At 36.9% G+C, this 19,813-nt stretch overlaps 1 protein-coding gene across 2 annotated transcripts; it reads right to left on the reverse strand.

Annotated features, from left to right (window-relative positions):
* Positions 1–3,499: 3,499 nt before the first annotated feature.
* Positions 3,500–6,841, reverse strand: CCL20 (C-C motif chemokine ligand 20). 2 transcript variants are annotated; one of them, XM_069466428.1, is made up of 4 exons: positions 6,696–6,841; positions 5,479–5,590; positions 4,687–4,764; positions 3,500–4,000 (listed from the first exon to the last, which is right to left on the reverse strand). In XM_069466428.1, the coding sequence occupies exons 1-4, from the start codon at positions 6,772–6,774 to the stop codon at positions 3,979–3,981; spliced, it is 291 nt and encodes a 96-aa protein (XP_069322529.1). In that variant the 5' UTR covers positions 6,775–6,841; the 3' UTR covers positions 3,500–3,978. The 2 variants fall into 2 exon arrangements, with proteins under 2 accessions (XP_069322529.1, XP_069322520.1); XM_069466419.1 differs by having other exon boundaries at positions 5,479–5,593.
* Between the last annotated feature and the right edge of the window lie 12,972 nt (positions 6,842–19,813).

Raw genomic sequence — 19,813 nt, forward strand, 5'->3', positions numbered from 1 at the left:
CAAAGCTTCTCCTTGCATCTCAAAGCCCAGCCCTGTCCATTTGCACATCACTCTCAAAGATGTCAAGTCTTTCACCAAGAAAAGCAAGACCACCAGAGTCTCCATCAACTTCCTCCATCCCAAATTGTAGAATGTTCCCCATCTTCTCCCATTTTCTCCTCAGTGTATCTTGTTCCAAAGGAAGAGATACCTCAGTTGACTTGTGTTCTGGAAACAACTTCTCCCACCTCTCAAGAAAAGTTGAGCCACCATTTATCAACCTTTCAGAATCTCCAACTCTCTGTAGTATCTTCAGTCTCTAATCTCTCTTGCTCTCTCTCTCTCTCTCTCTCTCTCTGCTTTTATAATAATTTTCCATCTAAAAAAAGAAAAAAAAACCAGACTTCCCCTCCACTTTTATTTCCACTTACTTTCATCGCCAAGCTACTTGCCACCATTCACTCTCCAACTCGCTGTCATTGGGATTTTCTCTGCTATTGTCTCGCTGAATACTCCTAAAATCGCCCATGACCTACAGACTGCCAGAGCCAAGAGGTTATTCCATCCTTATCTTATTTGACCTCCTAAGGACAACTGACACCAATGAAGGGCACAGGGGAGGCCCCGAAGGATTCGGAGGCCACACTGAGAATACAGAGTGAGAGCCACATGTAGAGGCTATGGCAGTCTTACACAAGAGACTTTTGGAAAAAGTGTGTGACCAAAAACATCAGAAACATTCACATGATCAGAGAGTAATTCCAGGAGACAGGGCTAGACTCTGATAATGAATGAGTGGTGGATGGCTGTGTTCTCAGGAAGACTATACAAAGGGCTACCCGCCCTAAGAGAGCACAAAGGTGTCCTGTGCCCCAGAGAGTCAGGGGGCCTGAAGGAAGTTTAAAGGAGACCTTCACTGTTTCACGCTTGCTTGAATCTAAGAAGGAGAATGAGTTCATGAATTACTCATGCAGTTAAAAATAAGTTAAAAGACGGAAGATTCTAGTCAAAGGAGTCAGATACTGAAGCATGGATTCTGTACAGTTCCATATATGAGAAATGATGAAGGCAAACTAATCTATTGTGAAACAGGTCAGAACACCGGTTACCCTTGGGTTGTACAGATGGAAAGGGGAGGAGGGAGCCTTCCTCAGGGGTGCTAAAAACATTTAATATCTTGAAGGAGGCAAGGTTGTTACACAGGTATGTACATATACAAAAATTCACCAAACTGTACACTTAACATTTGTGTATTTTACTGCATGTAAATCATATCTCAATTAAAAATGAAATACATACACTTTCTAAAGTGAAAAAATAAATGTCTGTGGATTGGGAGTGACATCCCTAATCCAGGAACATGGTTAGTCCAGTGAAACTAGTGCATTAACTATTCAAATTACTAGCTGAGGCCCAGCACTCTGATCCCAGGCTAAACAAACCAGCTTTGTGATGCCAGCTGAATTCCTCAGGTGACTTACTCACCTAAGCTACCCATGTGCTTATGCCCACACGTTTGACACTTGGATGCTTTCATTGCAGATTAATAAATTGGCATTCTGGCCTGGAGAGTTCAGTCTCCAGAAACCCACTTAATAGTTATTAGTAGTCCTGGCCTTAAAAGATTCAGACACCTTCAAAGTGCTAACAAAATTTGCTCCTTTTCTGACTGTACAAGGCTTACCTGGTGGGGCCTTTCAGCAGTCAGCCAAATCTGCTGTCCTGTGACAATGCCTGTCTTTGGCTGTGCTGTTCCAAGAAAGAGTGACTGACTGGTGGAGGTAGCCAGGGGAGGTGTCTAGGATGACCCAGGCTGCACACCCCCAGCTCTTCCACACCTTTCCTTTCCCCATGACTCTAACTGAGGTGTCACCATTTCTCACCTTACTTGTTGCAGCTGTCTCTGGTATCTCTGTGTTCCATCTGCCTCACCTCCCCTTCCTCTGCCATGCAGAGACCACACCTGCTTTGACCCTTGCAGTGGTTCCCCAGTGCTCCCATGGTCAAGCTCAAACCACTACACGTAGTTGAGGTAACAGTTTTACTTAATCTGCAGCTACTCCACCCCCACCCCACCCCTTGCATACTTTCCACTTCATCGGTGTTGCTCAGTGGTGGCGTGACGGGCAGTCTGAGTGGGACAATTCATTGTGCAGACCTATCCTATGCACTCCCGTAGGTTTGACATCCCTGCCTCCTGCCCACTGAATGCCTGCCGTATGCCACCTTCAGACATTGTGACAACTAAACATGCCCCCAGATATTTCCCAACACTCCTTGCTGCCCCTTTTCCAACTGGCTACCTAATCCTGGTCCTCCATACCTCAAGTATTGGGCTCAACCTTAAGAAATTGCCATCTTTTTGGGTCAAGAGTATCAAATATTGGCTAGTTAAAATGGTTCAACTAGGTATTATTTCTTCTGCAAGCCCTCACTAATAATGTCCGATAGCACCCCGTGAGTTTCCTTATTAAAGTTCTTACCGCCATGTGTTGTCATTGCTGGTGTACCTGTCATTCCTCCCTCTTGCAGCATCACTCAGCCTTAATTGTCTAGAAGCAAGCAACCAAGTCTTAAATCACTTTATCTGTCTAGCACTTGGCACTATGCCTGACACATATTAGGTAACTTAACCTATGTTTGATGAATCAACGAACAGGATATTGAGCATACTTTCCCTGATGACTCAATGTTACTATTTGTGGGCACAAGGATGCTTTCGGGGCATGTTGAGCCTCTTACTCTTTTTTGGCTCTACATAAATAACCCATCACTGCCCTGCTTTATGCATTTACTTGTCCAAACTTTGCATCTTCTCATCAGGGTGCCCACCTCCGGAGACCCTTCGGAGAATCTGAGGCAGACTGTCTGCGGTGCTGGATGGAGACACTCTGGGAACTGTGATGCATGAATGTTGTGACAGTGTAACTCCATTGGTTCAGGTTTTTTCATCCTACTGCTGGATTCTTGCTATATTTCACGTTTGAATTCTCCCTTCTGGTTAGAGTGAAGTTGTCAATTTCTAAGAACCCTTTGAGTGGCCATTTTCCTTTTGGAAACTGCTTAAAGATGACTCAGGAGGACTTTAAAGTAGAGAAATGTCCCTATGCTCAGGTACCTGGGACCCTGGCAGTGACAGTGGTGGACTAAGTGATTTCTCAAGGTATTTTCTAAATGTTTATTGTGTCCCTGTAGTGACAAAGTATATTGGGACACTTTCTTATTTTAAAAAAAGTTTTTTTTATCAATAATCACTGTGCTATAGATCTCAGATATAGGATTTTTTTTTTTTTTTAATTTTTGGTTTGGATGACTTTAAACACACACACAAAAACACCCCAAACTTTCCATTACACTTCAGGTGGAATCAAGTTCAGGACCATGAGGGACAGAGATAGAAGGAACAGACAGACAGAAGTAAACAGAGAATGCAATTTTTCAGAAAATTTTTATATTTTCTGTACCTTTAAATGTTTTCAATACACATGACAATAAATGATATATAACTCAATCAACAAACAACTTTTTGGTTCTTTCTTTTATTTTTGATATTTGTTTCATCATCATTTTTCTCTTTTATAAGGTAATTACAACAATGTAAGAGATAAAACTGTATAAACAGAAGAATGTTAAATAGTTTTTTTTAAAAAAATAGCTGTTGCTTGCAAGAAAGCCCCATATGATCTTATCCCCCCAAACATAATTCTATACTTGCACTAAACCAAATAGCTTATAGGAAATTAGTATTAAATAGCTAAACACAGAAGACGTACAGCTATAAATAATTTAACATAAAATAGAGTTTGACTTCAAGGGGATGCTTAAACAAAGCAAACTATGATGCAATATGAATCAACTTCATTAATTGGACAAGTCCAGTAAGGCACAAATCAGATAAGTGCTAAACCCTCAACATTGTGCAAATGAAACCTCCAACCCCAGCTAGGTTCTTCTTCTTCCTGGGCTGTGTCCAATTCCATTCCAGAAGAGCATGAGTGTTTACATCCTCTTGACTCTTTGGCTGTAAAAGTAAAACAGAAGGAAAGCGTAAGCTGAGACAAAGTGACTGGATGGTGGGAATGGCTTTGGTACCTAAAGGTTGCTTCACATGCCCTTAATCTCATCTCCGGAGGCCAAGCAGGTCACTCCATGTGAGGAAATTGAGGTTTGCAGAGGATGGGCCTTGCCCAGCATAACTCAGCTAGTTAATGACAGAGACAGGATATAAACACTTATCTTGTATTTCCAAGTTCAGTGTTTATGGCACACTGGTGTTAGCTGCTTTCTGTTCATTGATAAAATGTTACTCTCTCTTATCATCAATGTAATCAGAACCACTGATCTCTTTTTTAACTAACGTTTATTTTTCAGTTTTTGACAAACAACCAAACATCAGGTAGTCTTTAAATTATGTGAATAGGAGGCATCTTTGCAATAAGAATCAAGCAGCTGATGACTATCTAATGTGTAGGGAAATCTAATACTTCATGTGAAAAATCACTAAAATAAAATAGTAACGATAATGATCTATAAATAGAAAAATATTCATTTTTTATTTTCATGGTCCAATTCAAATTTTTCCTTTAAAAATTCCACAACACTTAGACAAAAAACAAAAAACCTAGCAAGCCTGTGGTCCACCACTGTGCATGCTCTTCTTTCCTCATACATTTGGAGAGAGGTTAATTGATCATCTGTGTTCCATACCTGATGATACGCACAGCTTGTTTCACCCAAATCTTCTTTGGATCTGCACAAACAGCTAATTTTTTCTTTGTGTAAAAACTGAAAAATCAGAAAATTTGATTTGTGTTTAATGAGCTTTTAAATTTTTTTTCACAGAACATGTAATGGAAATTTTATATTCTAGTTAATTGCTCTACATGCTAGACATTTCAGCTAAAGAAGTGAAATAAAATGCAAAAAAAAATACTTCTGATAAAGCTTAATGCAAAATGAAAGTGATTCTCCCTGACTTTCTCTGCAGGATAACAAATGATTGTACAATGGCAGGAAGATAAAGTCCCAGAATTGTCATACAATTTTGCTTCTGGTGGTTACATGAAATATGTATGCATCTAACCAATAACTTATATAATTCTAAAATCTAATATCCTATATGAATCAAGAATATTATATGTGATAGTACAAATTAGTCTGAGATTTTACTGTCAGCCCCAACAATTTTCTGTAGAAGATGCTCATTTCAAAATATATGTCTTCCATATGTTCCTGAGATAGCATTTTGATAGCCTGTAAGTTTGTCTTAGAAAGTGGTTTTTGCCCTATGTTACATTCCTTCTTACAAAAATAACTAAGCTTTTGCATTGTCCCAGTGCTATTTAAAGTGAACTTTGAAGTAAATATGTATTACTAAAACAAAGCTCTCTTTGCCACATCAGTTATTTCTTAATGAAACTCCGAAAATCAAAACATTTTTATACCTGAAATTCCCATGCATTCATGATACAGTTGAATTAAAATCAATTAATAACTTACATGATAGCATTGATGTCACAAGCTTCATTGGCCAGCTGCTGTGTGAAGCCCACAATTAATTTAGGATGAAGGACACGTTCTGTATATCGGAGACAGCAGTCAAAGTTGCTTGCTGCTAAAAGAGAAATGAAAGGTATTGAGTCCATATGAATGAACTTATCCTGTGATCGCTATTACAAAACTAGCAGAAGTTGTGAAAAATCTAGTAAATTTAACCTACATGGTAAATAAAGTACTTAGTGGAAGAGTTTCAATGTCTTTGAAACCTGCATAAGGTCTTTGAGATCCATTTTAACATAGTTTCCAGTTCTCTTAAAAAATAGTTTCTGCGCTGGGAAGTTTTGGTTCAATAACAGTTCATAAACATGTGACTTCTCATAAGTGGAATATCTTTGGTAGGAAACACAAATTGACAATATTTCATTTCAGTTTACTATAATCACTCAAGAATATGGGCATCCCTCCCTCACCACTTAAAGAAACTCTTACAGAAAACCCTCCAATTCAGAAAATGAATAAACTGGCAGATTTTAATTTATTATTTGTCTACTGAGAATTGAGAAGCGGGGTTACAAAGGAAAATGTCATTTATAGGAACTAAAGCACTTTGAAATTGTAATATTAGTTAATGGGAATGTTTAATTTTGTTTGTAAAAGTCCAACATGTGCATTTTCAGGAATGCACCTGTTCCTAAAAGTAATATACTCTTCAGTAACAACACAATGGTTGGACACTCCCCTGAGTTAAATTACAACCTGCTGTAAAGCAAGTGATTAATATTATCTCAAAGTTGGCAAGCAATGTCCCCAAGACCTGGTGAGAATGATGAGGTCAGGTGCCAAACTTTACTAAAACTAATTAGTTGGGAGGTAAGAAAGTTGGAGAAGTGGGACTATCCTCTACATTTCAGAATGACCCCATTTATTGGTAATGTTACACAATTTACATCATGCCCGGAAACAGCATTTTGGCTTTATCCTGAAGTTCAAGGGTCTCTAAGAGCTTGAGACCCAAATCTGTTAGATTGACAGCAGAGCTGATTGGCAGCCTTAACCCTTCTCTCCTCCACTCACCAATGCGCTGACAACTCCCATCAATTCCTCTTGTATACTTTCTTACAGGCTTCCATCCCTTACAGACCCCCAGTTGAGCTCAAGACTTAGAGGAAAATGAAAATTGTTCTTCCTCCTGTGGCAGCTGAAAGAACACCACTTACCATCTGATTTACTGCAGAGGTGGAGCAGCAGCACTGTCATCAAAGCAGCCAGGAGCAAACTCTTGCTACTGCACGTCATTTTCAGCTCGAAGAGTAGATCTGCTCAGTGTTGGGTACCCAGTGCTTTGGGAGTGCTGCTATGTTCTGAGAGCAGCCTAGGAGGCTCTACTTATAGCAAAATTGGGAATGTACACAGAAGGCGTGTTCTCACATGGGGTTTTCCCCATTGATCAACCTGCCCCATCATGTCATCACAAATAAAACCCACAAGGAAAACTTCCTGCCTTTCCCTGATGTTGGGAAGGTGTGAAGGTCAAGGCAGGGGCGGGGGCATTTTGAACGGAAGAATCTTGTTAAATCCTTTGGATTTGGAAAGAGGAAAAGCAGCTCAGCCCTGTGATCCAGAAAAGGATTCTGTCCAATTTTAATTTAATCTCTTTTGTCTCTGAAAATAGTGCATTAACAGTGATACAAAGGTCAGCTCCACACAGGAACATTCCAGCACTCCTATTGTTACCCACTATTTGCTTTCCAGAACCAGTCAGGGAGGGGAAGGATGAGGAGAGATACCAGGCATACTCAAGCACACATTTACAATTGTGTGGCTGATATTCACCTGTCACAAAAAAGACCCTGAATTTCTAGACTAGCATTCAGAGCAAGGAATATAATAATGCTATCGTAGTGTGCCAAATTATAGTGAAAAATACCAACTCTGAAGTATGATTCAAGCTTCAGCTTCACCTTGATTTGATGCCAACTCTTTTAAGATCTTATACATTTACATGGCTGTAATCGATATGGCAGCCCAGAAAATAATCCCAACCTTCCTGTAACTCTTCATAATGATGTACTTACATAACTTAATACAGAGCCTCAGAAGGGTTGAAGAAAAAAAAACCTATCAGTGTTAGTTAATCAGCAAAACAAATGCCAAATAATGATACTAATGTACTATAAATCTCTAACCTAAGGTGGTATAATAAGAACTGTTCACTAGACCCAAAGAAGTAGAAAGCAGAAGGATCAAAAAAGATATACCAAAGGTAAACAAAAGAGAACTGAAGTTTCAATGTCTGTATCAGACAAAATGAATTTTAAAACAAAAAACTGTTATTAGAGATAAAGAGGGACTTTTGTAATTATAAAGAAACAATCTATTAGGAAGATATAAAAATTGTGACCATATATACACCTAACAGCAGCACCCCAAAATACAGAAAGCAAAAACTGACAGAATCAAAGACACGAATATAAAATTCAACAACAGAAATTGAAAGTTTTAATACCACACTTTCAATAACTAATATTAATAGAAAAAATAGACATAAGATTCACAAGAAATAGGAGACTTGAACAACGCTATGAGCTGACTAGACTTAATAAGACATCCATAGAATATTCCACCCAACTACAACAGAGTAGGCATCCTTCTCAAGTGCAAATGCAACAATCTCCAGGATAAATCATATGCTAGGCCATAGAACAAGTCTCAATAAATTCGAAAGGATTGAAATCATATAAAGTATCTTTTTAAACTACAATGAAATTTAATCAGAAATAAATAACAGAAGGGAATTTGGGAACTTCACAAATATGTAGAAATTAAACAACACACTCTTAAATAACCAATGCGTCAAAGAAAAAAATCACTAGGGAAAGTAGGAAAAACTTTGAGATGAATGAAAACAAAAATGCAACATACCAAAACTTACGGGATGCAGCAAAAGCAGTGCTCAGAGGGAAACTTACAGCTATAAACAGAGCTGTAAACACCTTAGAAAAAAGAGAAATATCTCAAATCAATAACTAAACTTCTACCCTAAGAAACCAGAAAAAAAGCAGAGCAAGCTAAACCCAAGGAATGCAGAAGGGAGGAAATAACAAAGATTAGAGCAGGGATAAATGAAATAGAGGATAGCAAAACAATAGAGGAAATCTATGGACCCAAAAGTTGGTCTTTCAAAAAAACAACAAAATTAACAAGCTTTAACTAAACTAACCAAAGGGAAAATAAAAAGAAAAGAAAGGGAAAAAAAACCAAAAACCAAATTCCTCAACTCTGGAATGAAAAAGGAGACATACTGCCAACCTTAAGGAAATAAAAGGAATTATAAGAGAATACTACTAGCAACTATATGCCAATAAATTAGATAACATGGATGAAAGACACAATTATTGACACTGATTCAAGAAGAAAAATAGAAAATTTAAATACATCTATAACATGTAAAGATATCAAATGGATAACTAAAAAATTTTCCACAAAGAAAATCCCAGCACCAGTTCACTTCACTGGTAAATTCTACCAAACATTCAAAGAAGAATTAATGCCAATCCTTCACAAACTGTTCCTAAAAGTAGAAGAGAGAACATTTTTCAACTCATTATTTTTTTTTTCTGCTTATTATGAGGGTACAAAAGTTTAGGTTATGTATATTGCCCCCTGAGTCAGAGCTTCAAGCGTGTCCCTTCCCCAGACAGTGCGCATCTCACTCATTATGTAGGTATACACCCATCCCCTCCCCCTGCCACATCCGCCCGACGCCCAATTGGTGTTATTCCCAAATGTGCACTTAGGTGGATTAGTAAAATGTGGTATATGTATACCATGGAGTATTACTCAGCTATAAGAAATAACGGTGATATAGAATCTCTTATGTTCTCCTGGAAAGAGTTGGAACCCATTCTACTAAGTGAAGTATCCCAAGAATGGAAAAATAAGCACCGCATGTACTCAACAACTCATTCTATAAGGAAAGCATTATACTGATACCAAAATACAATAAAGATATCACATGAAAAGAAAACTACAGACCAATATCCCTTAGAAATACAAACACAAAAATCCTCAAGAAAATGCTAGCAAACTGCATCTAATAGCATATAAAAAGAATCATACACCATAACCAGTGGGATTTATTCCAGGAGCTATAATACAACATATTAATAGATTAAAAATCAAAACCCATATGAAAAGCAATTGAAAAAAATCCAACACCTTCTCATGATAAAAACACTCAACAAACCAGAAATAATAGAGAACTTCCTCAACTGGGTAAAGATTAACTAAGAACACTTCACAGCTAATGTCATACTAAATATTGAAAGACTTAATGTGTTCCCCCTAAGATCAAGAACAAGACAAGGATGGCTGCTTTCACCACTTCTATTCAACATAACTCCTAGTAGAATCCCAGCCAGCTTCTATGCAAAAATGGAAAAGCCAATACTCAAATTCATATGGAATTGCAAGGGACCCTGAATAGTCAAAACAATCTTGACAAGGAACAATAAAGTTGGAGGATTTGATTTCAAAACTTACTATCAAACTACACTAATCAAGACATGTGGTACTGGAATAAGTGTAGACTTATAGATCAATGACATAATTGATTGAGAAATAAACCCCCTTGTCTATGTCTAACTTAATTTTATTAGAGTGGCAAGACCATTCAAAAGGGGAGAGAACATTCTTTGCCAAAAATGATGTTGGAATCACTGTATATTCACATGCAAAAGAATGAAGTTAGACCCTCACCTCACACCACATACAAAAATTAATTCAAAATGGATCATAGACCTAAATATAAGAGTTAAAACTATGATACTCTTAAAATAAAACATGGGAATCGATAATCATGACCTTGGATGGGACAATGATTTTTTAGATACAACACCAAAAGCTCACGCAACAAAATAAAAAATAAACTAGACTATATCAAAACTAAATATTTTTGTGTTTCAGAAGATACTATAAATAATGTGAAAAGCCAACCCACAGGAAGGAAGAAAATACTTGCAAATTATATATCTGATAAGGGACTTTTGCTTGTATCCAGAGTATAAAAAGAGCTCTTACCACTCAATAATAAGATAAATAACCCAATTAAAAATGAAAAAAATAGCTAAATAGACATTTCTTCAAAGAATATATGCAAATGTCCAACAAACACATGCAAAGATGCTCAATATCTTTAGTCATTAGGTAAATACAAATCAAAACCACCATGACATACCAATTCACACCCACTAGGATGGCTATAATCAAAAAGACAAATAATAAGTGTTGGCAATGATGTAGAGAAATTGAAATCCTCATATGTTGTTGATGGGAATTAAAAATGGTGCAGTCACTTTGGAAAACAGTTTAACAAATTTTCTAATGGTTAATCATAGAGCTACCATATGAGGCAGCAATTCTACTCCCAGCTATACACCCAAGAGGAATAAAAATGCATGCCCACATAAAAACTTGTATATGAACATTTATAGCAGCATTATTCATAATAACGAAAAAGTAGAAACAACCCATATGTTTCCAACTGTTGAACAGATAGATAAAATATGGCAAATGGAATATTATTCAGTGGTAAAATGTAATGAAGTACTGATAGAGACTATGAATTGGATGAATCTTGAGAAAACCATGGTAAGTGAAAAAAAAAAAAAACAAGCACAAAGGCCACATATTGTATGATTCTATTTATACAAAATGTTTAGAATTGGCAAATCTATAGAGAGGAGAAATAGAATAGTGATTGTCCGAGGAAGAAACGGGGATGGGGAGTGACGCCTAATAGGCGTGTAGCTTCTTTTTTTAATCTAAAAATAGATACTGGTGATGGTTGTACAACCCTGTGAATACACTAAAACATATTGTATTATGTAAGTTAAAGGGTGAATTTTATGGTATGTCAATTATATTCAATAAAGCTGATAACAACAATAACAAAAGGAACTTTCCATCTACGTAGACCTAACACTCACCCACCCGGATCTTTTTTTTTTTTTTAATCTATTACTGCTCGTGGTAGCTTGCAGTCTATGTTCATTTCTCCTCCTTCCTCCATTTCTGTCATCTCTCCTCTTCTCCTCCCTCTCTTTCTCATATTTTAATCACATATCTCTTTTCTTCTCCCTTTAAAAGCCACAAAAAGGACAGATTTTTTTAATATATTTATATTGATTGAAATTGTATTTCCCTGTGCTTATTTTGATAGATGTATCATTCCCTATTTGTTACTTAAAAACTTTCTAAAATGCAACCTTCAATTGCTCTTTTTTCTTTTTTTTTCTTTTTCCTTTCTTTTTTTTGGTCAGTCAATAGTCAGTGAATGTACTAATAAGGTTAACATAAAAAATTATTTCAAACCTAATCTAATAAAGATTGCTATTTATTGAACAAGGAATTTAAACTGAATCTCAGATCCTTTTCTCATAAATGGGGATAATAAAACATTTTACAGCACATAGTAGGTTGTCAACAAATCTTATTCTTCTCTTCTGCCCTTCCCCCTTTCAAGTCTCAGACTCAACACATTCCTTATGCTTACTTTTAACTATATAAACAGTATCTCCTTTCATTCATCTTAAAACAACAGACTTCAACTTTAAGAGATGTCCTGTAAAAATAGTGTTCCAGTATCCTCTGGAATCATTCCCTGTCTACTTTGAAACAAAACAAATGTGGCTAGAATAATATACACTACGGTTTATGCTTAAGTATATACTGAACCCCAACGCTGAAACACATCGTTACCTCACAGAATTGTGCATATATTAATAGTTTTTATATTTTTTATCTCTAAAATAATGATGACACTGAACAATATTCACTTGTTTTCTGTCTCTGAAAATGCAGCCTTTTGCCAATGCGCATGTTTTATCATCTCTCTCCCTTTTGCCACATTAGTCTTCACGTGTTAATACTTTCTCTCCTTTAGGAGTGAAATCATTCATATGTACACTGTTATTTTTCATATACATATATTTTCCAATTAGTAGAGAGATATACATTTGCTGTGGAAAATACAAAACACACAAAAGAGTAAGAAAAAATGTCCACCAATCCCACCCCACTCCAGGACTTCTCAACCTTGGCACTATTAGCATTTTGTTCTGGATAATTCTGTTGTCAGAGCTGTACCATGCGAGTACCGGGTGTTTAGCAGCATTCCTGGTCTCTATTCTCTAGACCGCAATAGCAACCACTGCCTCCCCGACCCCTGGCAGTGACAAAGAAAAATGTCTCCAGACATTGTCAAATGTCCGATGGAGGACAGAATTGAGAACCACTGTCTCAAAAGAATCACAATTGACACTTTGTTGCATTGCTAGCTAATTATTTTCAAAGATATAGCTTCTTTAAAAACAAAATGTGGATTCTCACAAAACTACTTAAATCAAGTATATCCTATTTGTTTATTAACAATATATTGTGAGCATTTTATCACACATTAAATATTCTTTAAATCAAGGGTCCACAAACCATAGCCAACACAAAAGCCAGATGCAGTTTTATTGGAACACAACCACACTGTCTTGCCACATGTTGTCTGTGGCCACTTCAGCACAACATGATAAAACTAAATAGTTGCGACAGACTATGTGGCCTAAAATGTCTAAAATAGTTACTATTGATATATAGTCTTTTACCAAAAAAGTTTCCCAACCCCTCTTCTAGAATGTGATTACAAATGATTACACAGCATTCCCTTGTTTAGAGAAACTACAGTTTATTCAATTTGTAACATTTAAATTGTTCCTAGTTTTTGCTATGACGAAACAGTTTTTTGATGAGCATGTACCTTTGTGTGTCTTTCATCATTCACACTTTGGGACACATGTATGTCCTCTTTCATTCATGTCAAATACACACTTTTTTGAAAATACTCAAGGGTTTCTCTTGTTCAGAATCTCAAACATAATTTCCTTGACACACATCATTATTTGTTTATACACAAATACGTCCTACCTGCTTCCAGCAGCAACATCCATACCTGTGCGTACGTACATGAGACGGTTAAAAATGACATCATGATAGGACCCAGGTGTATTTCAAAGAAATGTGGGTGCTGTAAGCAATCCCAGAAAAAAAGAGGTCTTATGGCTAGAATACCTCTTTAAATCCCTACCAGAGGTATTTGAAAGCTAATTTCTGCCCTCAGTGTCAGGTGAGGAAAAGACATTTTCCCGTGCAGTGGGAAGACGACGACGCTATCAGATGCTATGCCGAGATAACATAACTTATTGTCCTGATGGTGAAAACGTATGAAAGGTAAAGTTACGTACTACATCCTGCACAAGTTGAAATTCAATGATTTTCAAGTCATTAGTGAGGACTGGTTATCAGTTTGACCTGGGCAAATTCAGAGGCAACAAATCTGTAAACTCACACACTAGAAAAACGTAAAGTAAATGTCTCGGAGAGTATCAGGACACAGAAACCAACAAGGTTAAAATCTTTAGAATATATAAGGTATTGTACCTGAGATTATATCAGAAACATGAGCTTCATCATTAACTATAAAAAATTCTCCAGATTCTTCAATAAAACTATGCTTATATATAATTATAATTTTTTAAAAATTTTAATTCAGTAGGGATTCCATATAATAAACATATTTTTAAAGCCACCTTCAATTTCAAATATCCATCTGTTACACACTGGAGACAAAGGCTCAATGAGTGTCTTTAATTAAATTTTTAAAAGCCTGGGGTAAGAGTTTACATAAACTAGCACACTGCTACTATTCTCACAGGATTATTTTTTCTATTACTTTAATAAATGTAGAAACAGGGTATCTCTGGCCTATTATCATGGCTGTTTCCATATATCATTTATTCCAATAACTCTCCAATACATTTTTTGTTATATTCCTAACCCAACATTAATGCATTTTATTGTCTTTCCCATGTTTTCTGAAGAGTGACAAATTATACAATTCCTAAAATAGAAAAGCCTGGAAACCACCTAGTTCAATATCTTAATTTTAAAGATGAGGACACTGAAGCCAGAGAGACGTAGCCAGTATCAAACCATGAGGACTGGAGTGAAATCAGGCCTCCTCCCTACGTCACTGTATCCTTCCTCGTTTCCTCCTCAAGAGTTTATTGTCTAATTATTGAATGGATTACATCACATATCAGCAGCCTACACTCTTTAGTGTCTTTCAGATAGTAATACAAGCTGTAGCTGCCATCCAGGCTTAATCATACTGGGATATTGTAGAGATTCACTAAAAATTAATAATAATAATAAACCACAACTTTGATGGAGGATAGCAACAGTATGGATTCTCACAAAACTACCTAAATCAAGCATCTTGTTTCTTAGCATCTTACTTTGGTTCCTCTGAAAGCAGATCCTCAAATGTAGATAGTTTATTCATGAGATAATCTCAGGAGCCAGGAATGAGGCAGGGAGGTAGAGGGAGGGATAGTTTTAAAGGTCATTCCGTGGGCAATGGGAAATTGATTCCACTAGCACTGCCTGAGAAACCAACAGTTATGTTCCAGAATTATCCACCCAAAGGATGAGACAGAGAGCATGTATCAGCTGACTTACATCTCTCATTAGTTGAAGAGTATCCACAGGGACATTAATCCCCTCTAGCTTTGTGCTGTGTTTGGGCTGGTGAGAGTGGCCCAACATTCTCCTGCAGTTCCAGAAGGCCCTGAGCAGAAAGATGAGCAGAGCATGCAAGTGCGTTGTTGCCAGTGTGACGCAATCTAAGCTTGCTTGGAACTGTCCAGGACAGCTAGGGCTGATATCCAGGGATGGAAAGGGGGTGAAAGAAGGTGACATGGGTTTCCAGAGATACCTGCTACAGCTTAAGGAGGCTATTTTAGAAACAGCAGTTTTAAGTAGGCAATTAAGAAAATAACCATCATGTATGCTAAGGCCAGATGATTCTCCCACATACTCAAGGAGGACAACTCAATTCTTTGGTTTTGTAAAAAGTCTTCTCCAGAGCACACTGCATATCCACAGGACTTTCTTTGTGTGTGTGTGTGTGTGTGTGTGTGTGTGTCTCTAATTCTCTCCAGGCAGGCACTTGGCACCATATCCCCCCCAGGATAAGGGGGGACTAGGTATGCTGGTCTTCTTTCTCTCTCCTCCAGACACACCTTAAAGGAGCTGGTTTCCTACAGTGGAGTCTGCCATTATGCTCAAGCCCAATTCCTGAATGGTTTTGTTAATGTGTGTTTTGTTTTTGTTTTTCTTTTGCCTAACTGTTCATATTTGTAAGCAGGCAAAAGGCTGCTAAAAATTGTAAGTTTTCTCTTACCGTCAAAGTTCCCGTCACTATATTATCTTGCACTACATAACCTGAGATACTTTTGAAGTTGGCAGGTTGAAGGGTTCCATTTAGCACAACATCTACAGAGAGACCACAGGGATCCTTCCTTGCAGCCCAGATGCCCAGCAAGGTGGATTTGCCTCCACCAGAGGTCACAGGATAGCATTAAGACCAGGTTTATCACTCACCGACATCTTTCAATATCTCCTTCTCAGCTGTTTTTGACCAACTAGGAAGCCAGTCTTCACCTTCACTTGATGGTGAATATTATGAAAACTTAACACAAGTCCACCAGATAATGTTTCTAAGTCTTTGGTGGGGGGGCCCATCAGGTAAACTATTGGACCTTGTTTTTGACATTGTGAAAATGGAAACATTCTTTGGGATGTCTAGAAAATGTTTTTTTCTCCACTGTGCTACCATGGGATGAAAATAATCTTTCACATGGAATTCTAAATGGAACTCTGATTTATGAAACTGTTTGAGCCACTTCTTTTCGGCTGTGGAAAATCTCTGCCTAGTCTTGAATTTTGAAACATGTACATGCATACACTCACACACAAATACACACACGTACATATACAAGGAACAAAATAAGGAGAGGACAGATAAAGGACATGAATTATTATCACCCAAATGATGATTCATTTACATGGACTCTACTGTTCACTGAAGGGGAAAGATAGACATTCCCTCATTAATTTAACAAAGATTTATTGTGCACCTAATTTGTGCTTGAGACTGTTTTGGGCACCAAAAATAAAGTGGTAAGTAAAACAAAGTCTCTACCCTCATGCAACATAGATTGTAGTAGATGAGACAAAAATAAATTAATTAACATATAAATAATTTAATACTAGGTAGTGAAAGTGTTATGAAGTAAAATTAAGCAGGATATTGGGAAGAGAGTGTCCATAGGTACCATTTTAATTAAGGTGATCAGGAAAACATCTCTATGGAGAAGACGCTGAATGGAGACCTGAATGAAGTAAAAGAGTGAGCCATGAAGGTATCTAGGGGAAGAGCATCCAAAGTGGAGGGGACAGCAAATACAGTGTCCTTGAGACAGGAAAGTGCCTGGGAGGCTTGAAGGACAGTAAGGCCAGTGTGCTGGAGTAGATGGGGTGAGGGGAGGAGTGGTAGGAAATGAATGAAGCCAAGGACAGCAGGTTAGGTAGGGCCCATGCACCTTGGTGGGGAGTTTGCTTACTGCTCTAAGTGCGAGGGGATAGGCTAGCACTAGGCGAATGTGTGTAGGGGAACAATGTGCCCCGATTTCAGATTTTAAAAGGATCCCTAAATGCTATGAGAGGAGCAGAAGAGAAGCAGGGAGAGCAGTGAGGAGGCCTGTTTAGCCTAGAGTGGAACTGATGGCGATGGTCAGAAGTAGTGGAATTGGGAATGTATTACATTAATATTTTAAAGTTAAAAACAGTAATTTTATATGAATTGGATATTGGCTATAAAAAAAGAAGAGCTGGGAATAACTCAGATGTTTGGTTTGAATAACTGAGGGAATGGCGTGCAATTGAATCAGCCAGGGAGTACTCAAGGAGGAGAAGATCATCTGGGGAAGAAGAGAACCAAAGTCCCGTGTAAAGCACACCATGTCTATAACGCCTAAGGCACGTCCCAGTGAAGAGATTCCTCTGTCCCCCAGATGCCAGTCTAAACTTGATTCTGATCTTCATCGCTCAGGTACAGCTGAAACCAGACACAATCTTAAGGACCACCAATATTTGTTTGAAATCCCATGTAAAATCACTTTAGAGACCACTCAGCCATTTTTTAACATTATATTTAGTTCAGCTAAAAATCAAACATACTAACAAAAACCTGACCCTAAATGTAAGTGGGTCAGATGATTTTGTTTCATGTTTTTCTATTAACACACATAACAGAATCTTCACTGTTAGCATCACACAGTTTATTACTTGGATAGGAAAAAGAATAGAAAAAAAATGAAAAACATTCCAGAGGTAAATGTTTTATATAATTCAAAACTAGTTTTTGAAACCCCAGTTTTTTCAAGATATAAAAGAGTCAGAGTCATTGCTTAATTCCTTCTTTATGCCAGAAATAAAATATGACATATTTACAAGAAACGGAAACTACAAAAAGTCTTATTGGAAAGGCAATGCTACCCTGGGGGAGATGTGTTACAGCCATATAATATAACATAAAATTTCTCTTACACGCGTGAAAGTAAGCCACATTATTTCAAAATACTTTAAAATGCAACTTCATCTTTCTTTTATTTTACTTTTCAGGTTCAGCCTTTTTGTTTGTTATTATTAGATACTATAAAATAAAAAGAGATTATTCCTGATTATTCCAGATTACTGCTTCTAACGCACGAGGAAGTCAGGCACTTGGCTGCCTCTCAAAGAACCTTTCATCATGGTGAAAGCAATCCTAATTAACAGTATACATGAGGGCTCAAAGGTTTTAGTAGGAATTTCCCAAGATAAATTTGGAAGCCAATTAGTCTTCCTTACCACTTCAAAATAATTTGCATAATGAAGCCAGTCAATTCCCTGTCACTAAATTTCCCTTGGAATAAAAAAATTGGCCCCGCTGAGACAACTTTATCCCTTCAAGATAACTGATTTTTTTAAAAAATTTTTCAAGTCTTTTAGGAAATATGAGCTTTTCAAGTTTTAGTATTATCCAACCAACTCTGCGTTTCTTTGCTCAATCATATTTGAGAGTACCCCAAGGCCAGCTGGTTCAACCAAGATCTGTGCCTTGAAATCTAGGCACAGATGGGTTGAAGAAGGGTTAAAATTCTAAATAAAACATCATGGGATTAAAATTCCCCTAAGAAACAAGATAAGTGCTGTAGAAGATCCTGAAACATTCATTGGCCATGCTGGATGTCGGTATGTGTGCATGAGGAGAAGACATCTAGATTTTCTAGGTGTACACTGTTAACACCTGTACACTGACTGATTTGTTGTACCTCAGAAACATTCTTGATGTTCTCTATTTGCAACATTGAGTTTAAAATTCTTCACACTAAAATTAGGTTTTACTTTTTTCTTTAAATATTTTGAAGCATTCATTATATTTTTCTTAAAGGGAAACACTATCCTCCTTGGTTTAGAAGAGCTTCCTTATAACAGTATTCCATGGAAAATGCAAAAAATACTCTTTAACAATTTTCTAATTGATTTTAGTATGATAATTTCCTGTGGTGGCAAAGAGATACCGACTTTTTACGAAATGTTGTGTTGAGAAGGATTCTGAGGCTAAGCGCGGGACATTGAGGAAAGAGTGGAATGGCTGCTTTGAGGCAGGGAGAATGATGTCATGAGGGTCTCATGTTTGTAGACCCTAGAATCATATCTGCTCCTGAATATTTTCAATGGTTTTAATGTAATTATTGATATTTAGTCTTTTCCTTACAAGGAGATTTTATCACAAAGACAAAATGTGGAGCATAAATCTTCTCTTGAAGTTTGAAGAAACTCCATGAGGCACATAACAGAAAGAACAGAGTTTTAAATCTCCTTCTACACTTTTTAAAAAAATTACCATAATACATACTCTATTGAAAGAATAAAATAAGTCAAAAGAGGAACACAAAGATTAATCATAAACTCACCATCTACAGAATTACAGTGTTAAATTTTTGATAACTTCAAGACTTACTTCTATTCACACATTTAACATACATAAGATCATAGAGTACATTTTTTAAACTTGCCCTTTTCATTTAAGGATGTGGATGCAGTCTTCTGTCCATCTAAAAAAATGCACTTTCTGTGTCTTCCTTTTAAATAGTTGTACAGTTTTCTATTGCGTGGTTATTCATCATTTAATTCCCTAGGTTGGTTCCAACTCTTCAACTATTGTAAATAGTACTATGAAGAACAGTTATGAATCAATCTTTGTACATATTCCTAATTGCTTTCTTAAAATAAATTCAAGAAATGAAATTTTGAATATTTTGTATATTTTTAATAGTTTTGAAATTATAAAACTACCTTCCAGAAATCTCGGATTGGGCAAACCCATTTCCCTGTACAT

Source organism: Eulemur rufifrons, chromosome 1, assembly GCF_041146395.1.
Source record: "Eulemur rufifrons isolate Redbay chromosome 1, OSU_ERuf_1, whole genome shotgun sequence".
Taxonomy (NCBI): Eukaryota; Metazoa; Chordata; class Mammalia; order Primates; family Lemuridae; genus Eulemur; species Eulemur rufifrons.